The sequence below is a fragment of the Chiloscyllium plagiosum genome, chromosome 22 (genome assembly GCF_004010195.1).
Source record: "Chiloscyllium plagiosum isolate BGI_BamShark_2017 chromosome 22, ASM401019v2, whole genome shotgun sequence".
NCBI lineage: Eukaryota > Metazoa > Chordata > Chondrichthyes > Orectolobiformes > Hemiscylliidae > Chiloscyllium > Chiloscyllium plagiosum.
In genome coordinates, this window is record NC_057731.1 from 21383997 (window position 1) to 21393922 (window position 9926).

The window sequence follows — 9926 nt, forward strand, 5'->3', positions numbered from 1 at the left end:
TACCTTCATATTTTCTAAGATCTCCAGCACTTCCACTTCTGTAATGTGAACTGTTTTCAAAACTTCAATATTTATTTCCATGAGTTCTCCAGCCTCCATTCCTTCTCCACAGTAAAAACTGACACAAAATATTCATTTAGTATCTTTCCCCATCTCCTGAGGTTCAACACAAAGACAACCTCTTTGATTTTTAAGTGGCCCTACTTTCTCTCTGGTTGCTTTCTTGCTGTTAATGTACTTGTAGAATCTCTTTGGATTATCTTTAACATCATTTACCAAGGCTATCTCATATCCACTTTGCCTTCCTGACCTCCCTCTTAAGAATGCCCCTACATTCTTTATACTGTTCAAGAGTTTCATTTGAACTCAGTTGTCTATATCTAATAGATGATTCTTTTTTATTCTTGACTAGAACCTCAATATCTTTATTCATCTATTGGTCTCTAATCCTACCAGCCTTACCTTCACAAAATGTGGAACAGAAAGCACATTCTTACTCACCATAGTGACTGCTGCAGTTGAATACTTTAACTATGGCCCTCTGCCCTCAAAGGCCAGTTGCTATTACATGTAGACACATATTTGAGATTGAAGAAAGTGTGTAAAAAATTCAGAATTTAACAATGTATCTGTGGCACAACCACTACATATGTTCAAGTAGGATCATTTAGAAGTTTGGAATTCAAAAATTCTGGTAATTGTTCTTTTTATTTCTCTGAAAGGATAATGAGTATCTCCAGGAGTGTTTAGAAGTAGTGAGACAAGAGTTTATGGTCTTCAACAGAGAAAAGTAAGTATGGTAAGAGCATTTTATCGTTAACCTTAAAGCCACAGAGCAAATGCAGCTGATGTGCAGAAAAAAACAATTCTCTGAATATCGACCCTAACCTTTCCCATGGTTTACTAACCCCTTCATCTCCTCACCCATACTTCAAGGGTACTAATCTTTCAAGCAATTTTATTTCACACCATCAGCTAAACTTTTATTCTGTTATATTTTAACAATTTAATTGAATGTCTTTAATTCAAGACATTTGCAAGGATAGCAAAGTGGAATTAATGGACTTCATCAGCGGAAATGCAACTAATGAGCCTGGTATCACGTAAAGTATTTCACTTTATGTGATAATGCTTCGTTGAAGTGCATTGGGTCATTTATCACATCTTAGGTGTTGCATAAATGTAAGTTGTTCTGCTGTCTGCCAGGATTTAATATAAATGTCAAATTAGTGGACCTTCTACATTGGAACAGCCATTTCACATGGCTGCAGCCAAATTAAAATTGGCACTTGTGTAGGGTACGTATTTTGTTTTGCATGGTTTCTACTTCTTTTATTACTTTGCGTCACAGCCTGGTTTTGAGGAGGACGGGATTCTAGGTTACATTCATGGTGTGACGTGCTTAGGGTAAACTAGGTTTTTTTAATATGAGTCAAACCAGCTCCCAATAATCCTTGATAATATACTGAGGGGCTAATCAAATGGGAGGTCTGTATGATTGTTGACCCACCCTATTCTGTTGCTAAAGCTCACAAAAGGAATGCAATTGAATAACTCTGTATTGAAGAGATATTGAGAGATAAGAATCAGGTCACCAGTGGTTTTGTCCTGTTTACCATCACTAGGTTAGGCTATCAGCAGTGCAGCCCGGCATATGAAATACATTTGTATTTAACTAATAAAAAGATTGAATGAATCATTGCTACTGATAAGGTTAAACACAACTTCTTTTGTAAAGTTAAACTGGCTTAATTATAGCAGTAATATTTATTGTGCCTCTTCAGATTTATTTCACTGTAAATATTTTTAAATGCCTAGGGAGAAAAATCAGTGCAAAGTTTTACCAAGATCAAAACCAACAGTTTGGACTGGCACCTGTCTTCCTTTTAGAAAATGGTAATGACATGGGTTTAATCTTCGGAAAGACACAAAAGGTCTTTATGTTTGTCAGTGATTGCTATTGCTGATTTAGTCCAGCAAACTTAATGAAATGTCCTTATACAATCCAGAAGGAAGATATTACCTGTGAAAGTGTAAAAGTGCACGTAACTCTGGGGAGCAATGAGTATTGTGAGGAGGGCTGTAATTTTGTCACAGCACAAATTTTGAGAAATCATAGTTTAGTTGCGATCAAAAGACACAGATTTTGGAAAAACTAGAAAATCGACAAATTTTTCAAGACCAAAACTAATTTTATTTTTATAACTTTTTAATACAAACTCAGCAACGATTTCTTGCATTGGTGGCTATTGCAGCGGGTTGGGGTGCTCCTTCCTTCTTGGGTTGTTTCAGGTATATACTGCTGCATTTTGGGGTCTTGTAGATGAAGTTGGTGACCATCTCCCTGCAAATGGCCTCAGAAGTAGATACGGTGGTAAAGAAGGCGTATGGCATGCTTGCCTTTATTGGTCAGAGAATTGAGTATAAGAATCAGGATGTCATGTTGGAGCTTTATAAGACTTTGGTTAATTCTGGTCATAGGAAGGATGTGGAGGCTGTGGACAGGGTGCAGAAGTGCTCTACCAGGATACTGCCTGGATTAAAGGATATGAGCTCTCAGGAGAGGCTAGAAAACTTGGATTGTTTTCTTTGGAGCAGCGGAGATTGAGGGGATATTTGAATAAAATCTTTAAAATTGAGATGCATAGATACGGTTGACAGTCAGAATCTTTTTCCCAGCAATGAAATGTCTAAAACTAAGGGACATGCATTTAAGGTGAGAGGGGGAAATTTTAAAGGAGATGTGAGGGCAAGTTTTTACACAGAGAGTGGCAGGAGTCTCGAATGTGCTGTCAGGGGTGGTGGTGGAGGCAGATATGATAGGGGCATTTAGGAGATTTTTAGATAAGCATTCTAATATACAAGAAATGTAGGGGATATGGACCAATGCAGAAGGGATTCGTTAAGTTTGGCCTCATGTTTGACACGACATCCTGTGCTGTACAGTTCTGTGTTCTATGTCAATGTTCTATCTCCTACCTGTTAGAGGAGAGGTGAGGGAGCCAGGATTGCTCCAGTAGGTAGTAAATCTCTGAAGACCATCAGTCTGAAGCCAGACTTCTGGCTGACCTTCAGTTCATTGGCCCTGTATGTACCTTGGGCTTGGAAAATGCTTCAGTATAGGTGGGATGACTGACTATTATGAATGTATCAGTTGTATCAGTTTCCCAGATCTAAGGAAGAGACGGTGAAGACTCACCATATGTTGCCTCTGTTTGGGTAGCAATATCATTTGCTCCCTGAATGACCTGAAGTAAGCACATTCTGTTGCACATGAGAGCTACATTCATTCTATTGCAGATTTATATTTGAAAGAAATTGATTGGGGAGCATTTATAAATTATGTCCATTTAAATTTCCATGTTTAATCCATTGACCCACAATTCATTAAATATATGTAGAAAGATTTCAGCTGACGCTACAAGTGATGTGGCTTGAATTCTGTAAGTTGATCACTTTTTTTTCTGTAGCAATAAATCTGAAGATATAATTTTATAGTTTATGCATTTCAGCATTTTAAATTTTTAATGGTCCTTTTTTTCTTGACTGTGGATGTACCACAAGAATATCACTGAACAATACATAGTTTATTGTACCTCTCCTATAATGGAATGCACCTACTTCAAAGAATAACATGGTATTATAGAGACATCTTCAGAGGTATACAGCTCTACTTTATAATTGTTGTTTTTTTTTAACCATAATTGTGTGTATTGTATTGCTTAAATACCTAGTTTTTCAAACATTCCAATGCAGAAAAGCTTTCCTAGAGTTCCAGATATTCTTCATTTTAGGAGCGAATTATTGGAGCAAATGTGTTGAGATGACATAAACCAAAAGGACCATTTGCTTTTTTTTGCATCATTATGGTCAAAACAACAGACTTCCTGTTGCCTTTGTCCCTTTCTTGCCCTATTCCACCAAACATTTTCTGAATTGTAGCAAATATGAATGGAGATTCCAAGAAAAGAATTGGACTGAAAACATTCTGGTCAAATTAATGTTGAAATGCAGAAGTAAAAGATGTTAATTGTAACCATTTCATATGTCTCTGTAGTCAAGCAGATTTGTGTTTTGCCAAAGTTGTTCCCTTTACTGCAAGATAAATATAATGGAACAGGAAACTACGAATTTGAATTTCTCTAACACCGCCAACATGCATGATATTAACTTTAATGTTCACATGAATTCTTCAGTAGGTGCAATTTGTGTAAAAATCACAGGGGGTTAAATGGATTGTTCATAAAAACAGATTAGTGGCTCATGATGCTCAATTATGCAACACCATTTAGTGCAATGTATCATGATTGTAGTGTTCAGCTAGCTCTTACCACACTGTTGAGTCACTGCATGATCCTAAAATCGTGAGAGGTTGGCAGTAGTTAAAGCTAACCTGCACCAACCTCTTAAATGGGACGCACATTGTCTCTGCTGCAAGAAGTGGAAGAGTGGATACAGGTCCCTTTGATATAGAAAAATGTGAATAATAGTACAACATGAGACAGAATGGTCTCAAAGGTTCTTAGACAGGGCACTTATGGCCTTGCTGGAAGAGATGCACCCATAACTATATGGAGTCAGGAACCCTGAAGAGGGCAGTGGGACCAGATAGAGTACAAAGAGTCAAGTCGCAAAAATCTAGAAGCAGTGCTGCATAAAGTCCATTGCCCTCTTGTAAGTGGTCAAGATCAGTGGGTTCAACTTTCAATGCCATATCTGATCAACTGAATGACCAGCCTCTACATACTGCTCAGTGTACTACACTGCCAACACTCACCTGCTATACCCAACAATCTCTATCAATCAGAACTCTTCACTAACATCCATATCTTCACCTCACCTTCACACACTTTTTACAGCTGTAAGCCCATCTTACAGCTGTGGTATTTGTGGGCAGAAGGATGCTCTTTCATTGTCTGGGCCTTAAGGATCTTATTCTTTACGTTTGTAGTGGATCAGCCACTATCAAGTCTTAACAATGTGTAGTTTATTGCACAGTAGTAATAGGTACAAGCGACATGAACTAGTTAAACATTGTTAGAGACAAAAAAAAACTGCAGATGCTGGAATCCAAGGTAGACAAGCAGGAGGCTGGAAGAACACAGCAAGCCAGGCAGCATCAGGAGGTGGAGAATTTGATGTTTCTGATACTGCCTGCCTTGTTGTTTTCTTCCAGCCTCCTGCTTGTCTAGTTAAACATTGCTACACAGATTATCAGGAGACATTGTTGACACATCTGAGATTTAAAGCTATTCTCTCAATTTCCCTTTGCAAGACACTCGAACACCATCAGGTTGGGTGGAGCTACATGCACTCTCCAGTATTGACTCTTTCATTATACAACAACAATTGTATAATGTATAACAATTTGCACACAGTTGTAGTTACTTAGTCTCAATAGCCACATTATCCTAACAGATTGCAACAAGCTCATTGATATATTCATCTGTCTTTCAGGTTAAAGTGATATACAACTGAGGGCTGCAGGAGCTAACGGGTAGTGGGTGGGGGGACGGGGGGTGTACAGGTACATAGTCCCAATCCTAATGGAAGAACCAATGCTCAATATTAGTGGAGGGACAATGTAGATGCCCTGGACAGTGATGAGGCTGGAACCTTCGAAGATAATGGTATCCTCATATCCAATCTTCCTTCTCATACATATTTCCCCCTCATCCTATGCACTGTCTGGCTTGCAAGCAGCCAACAGTGTAAGCATGCATCTTTAAGTTCCCCCTCTTCCTCACAAGCCCTACCTTTCTGGCTTTCTCCTTTCAGATACCCAAGAGGTGAAACTAATTCAGTAGTAGTGGAAAACCAACAGGTAGAAGAGGAAGAAGATAATCTTGAAGGAGAACTCCAGTCACTCAGTCTCATATTCACAGCCATTCATTCAGAAGCAACACTGTATGTAATGTAGGAGCAACATAGTAATGAGATCTGCATGTGGTAAGACAGTGGGGCAGCATAGGGCTCAAGTGTAACAGAGGCACCTCTGCAGAGGGCTCCAATGAGCACTTTGATCAGAGAGGTTACAGAAAGACACTGATAGATATGTGAAATGAGATGATTGTTGAATTAGTGGATCTGCCTGAAAGAATTCAGTCAATGTCAAGTGGATTTGAAGAGTCCAGCATCCTCTAGACACGTCATTTCTACTGAGCCAAAAGCCTATCCTTTGTAACATGAAAGTGGTGACCAACTTTATGAGCATATTTGTGGACCCAACTGTGATGACCACGTCTAATGCCCGACGTCTCAGCTTCCATTACAGCACAAGCTGAAACTACCCAACATCTGGGTGGTGGAGTGGAAACTCTCAATCTCCTGCTGTAAAGGTCAATCTGTTCTCTGTAGGCTTCAAATGGGCTTAAGGCTCTCAGAGAAATCCTCTAACAGATTAGTTGGATTGCTGAAGTGTCTGCTTACTCTCACGATTACAGTCCTTGCACTCTGAGTATCTCCACCTGTCAGCGCAGTCAGTGCAAACTACTGCTGCCCATGTTCAGATGGTACAATCGAAACAGTGACCTTCTGGACCCAAAGCTGCTCAATGGGTAATCTCAAGGCTGTCCGCAGTTTCTCTTGGATTGACAGTCAGCAACGGTCCGCCAGCAATACTGCAGTCACTGGGGTAGCATTGCAGAGTAGCATTAGGATAGGCAAAGATAAATAGGAAACAGACACTGTAGTGATTAGTTGATCGTGCTAGGCAGAAAGATACCATTTGATTTATCAGCATGGCTTGGAATGTTCAGTTTTATTCTTTTATATTTGCCATCATGCCCAAGCAGTGGATGTGAGGCTCAGTCTCAGGACAGCATGTTGCAAGACAGTTTACGAATGTGGAATTGGGGTTCTGTTTTATTGACGTCAGGTGAATTGTTCCTGCACAGCCTGATGAGAAAGAAGTGAACTGTTCCTGCTGCTCCAGAGCTAAATGCAACAGACTGATGGGAACGACTGTGCCTTCATGATGAGCAGGCTATGCAGAATGCAGCAGATGACCATGGATCTTTACATGGAAATAAAAGTGAAATACTAGAAATCTGAAACAAATGCTGGAGAAACTCAGCAGGTCAAGCAGCATCCAAGGGGAGAGGAACAGAGTTAACATTTTTAGACTGACATGACTCTTTGTCAGAACAGTTCTAAGGAAGAGTTGTATCAAACTTGAAACATTAACCTTGACAACCATCCTACTGAGTGCTGCAGGGTTCCCCATGAAGGGTCCAGGTTGCAGAAACCTGACTTCAGCATGCATGTGTTCCAAAACATGTCATGAGATGGCACGGTTTTCATTGAATGCATACTGTATGTGCCCGGATCATGTACCAGAGCCATGAGTAAGACAGTGAACACATAAGCCTTACTGTCCATAAGCAATCCATTGGTTTGTTATATGCTGTCTCAAATGTAGGTCACACATAGGACTGCCACAGAACAAAGACATCAGGACTGCTGCCAGGATATTAGACATTGACCAGTATGATTTCCTGCATGTTGTTACTCCCACCTGGATGCTGATATTGTTTTAGTCTCTTTTGACTGTGGTACATCTCAGAATTAAAATGAGGCACCCACAAAGCAATATGTGTGCTGTCTAATGCATCCTGCCACATGGGGATGCTTTCACTTATTGCTCAGCCTGCTCTCTCTAGCAAGAATGACATGTTGTTAGTTCTCACTGAATAGAAGGTGTCAGCATCCACTCTTCTGTCAGCAGGATGTGAGATGTTGTAAATATTCAACCTGAAAGGAGATCCTGTCAAAGTAGTTTGTTGCCAGCTGTGGCAATGCAGTACACTTCCTGCTGTTTGGTTGCATTGTAGCTGTAGCAGGGGCAGATTCCAGTGAGGCATGGCTGTTTTACACATTGTTCCTTACTGAACTTCAGGCAAAAGGATTGCTCTTGTACCCTAATGGCTATACACTCCTACTGAGAATGCTTCTCCTCCTCCGCCCTCCTCTACCATCCTTTCAGCTCTAAGTAGATTTTGTTCAATCTCTAAGTCATGCTGCATTACAAGAGGATTTACCCATTTTTGTGCAGAAATCGTGATGTTGTTCTACAGTATTCCTGGAAAACTTCAGCAATTTCAGAATACACTAGAAAGCATCAAACTGTTATACCATTGAAGCAAGAGTTAGTAGGAATTAAGCAGCAACGACCTCTTGATGATGATCCCTTTAAATGGTATGGGTGGGCAGGAACTCTGCTACTGAACACATCTTCATCTGCTTAATGTTACAAGAGGAAGGACTGACCTCCGGTATGGCAAAAGTGATGTCACATCAGCACTGCACGCTGATTATCCTTACAAGCTGCCTTCTCTGCATATCTCTGACAGAATCACACTGCACATCCATTAATATCCTCCCCAATATGGTGTCTGGTATGACTCACACCAGAAGTTAGCTCGAGTGCTATAGATCCTCTTTCAGGTCTCTAGGGGTACTCATGACACTCCTCTTCAAAATTTTGTGCCAATTATCTTTCAAGAAGACAGAATTTTTCAGACTGCTCCTTTAACTTGCACAAAACAGTAATATGCAGGATTTACCTGGAAAGCAGTCATTTTGGTGGATTGTTAAAACAAAGTATGTTCTATAAACTATATTGCCTTGGATACACATTATTGGTTCACTGTAGCATTAGGTTTACAATAACTAATTGGCATTACATCATACTTCTATTCTAGATTACTCTTGTGCCCAATTCAACATTTATCACAGTCAATTCAATCAACGCCTCTGAAAAGTATTATCTGATTATTATTTCATTGTTGTTTTTAACAGTAAGTTGTGCACAAAATTACTTATAACACTTCAGAAGTACTTCATTGTGTATTGAGTGCTTTGAGGTGACCTGATGAAAGGTCTCATAAAAATGCATGGGCTTAGATCTTCTAACTGGAAGCTAGTTGCTAAACTAATGCACCCTGACAGAAACATTAGAGGATCACTGGAAAGTCCTGAAACACGGACTACCTAGGAACAACCCAGGAAGTTAAAACTTCTGATAGGGAACTATCCAACATGGGCAACCCTCTAGAATAGTTCACATTCCTGAGTTGTCATAGATCGAGTTCCTACCTACATACCTTAATAGTTGTCTGGGAAAAGTTGTAGGAATTAAAACCTACTCTAGCTCCTGGATGAGATTCAAACTGATCCCTCAATCCTGACATACAATGAACCAACTAGGAGAAAGTGAGGACTGCAGATGCTGGGGATCAGAGCTGAAAAATATGTTGCTGGAAAAGCGCAGCAGGTCAGGCAGCATCCAAGGAACAGGAGAATCGACGTTTCAGGCATAAGCCCTTCTTCAGGAATGAGGAGGATGTGCCAACCAGGCTAAGATAAAAGGTAGGGAGGAGGGACTTGGGGGAGGGGCGTTGGGAATGCGATAGGTGGAAGGAGGTTAAGGTGAGGGTGATAGGCCGGAGAGATCGGGAAGAAGATCAGGAAGAAGATCGGGAAGAAGATCGGGAAAAGGATTGCTCTTGTACCCAAATGGCTATACACTCCTGCTGAGAATGCTTCTCCTCCTCCGCCCTCCTCTACCATCCTTCAAGAAGACGGTGCTGAGTCCGAGGGTTGGGACTGAGAAAAGGTGGGGGGAGGGCAAATGAGGAAGCTGGAGAAATTTGCATTCATCCTTCGTGGTTGGAGGGTTCCTAGGCGGAAGATGAGGCACTCTTCCTCCAGGCGTCATGTTGCCATGGTCTGACGATGGAGGAGGCCAAGGACCTGCATGTCCTTGGCGGAGTGGGAGGGGGAGTTAAAGTGTTCAGCCACGGGATGGTTGGGTTGGTTGGTGCGGGTGTCCCAGAGGTGTTCTCTGAAACGTTCTGCAATTAGGCGGCCTGTCTCCCCAATGTATAGGAGGCCACATCGGGTGCAGCGGATGCAGTAAATGATGT

The 9926-nt window shown here is 40.8% G+C and overlaps 1 protein-coding gene across 4 annotated transcripts in view; it reads left to right on the forward strand.

The window, feature by feature from the left end:
* LOC122561119 (serine/threonine-protein kinase 32C) overlaps positions 1 to 9926 on the forward strand; it is a 334934-nt gene that overhangs the window by 320779 nt on the left and 4229 nt on the right. The window contains exons 11-12 of one of the 4 annotated variants that reach the window (XM_043712560.1): positions 723 to 790; positions 1819 to 1896. In XM_043712560.1, the coding sequence (XP_043568495.1) occupies positions 723 to 790; positions 1819 to 1896 (146 nt within the window). Of the gene's footprint in view, positions 1 to 722; positions 800 to 1818; positions 1897 to 9926 lie in introns of those variants that run through there. The other 3 variants (XM_043712563.1, XM_043712561.1, XM_043712562.1) reach the window with 3 other exon arrangements.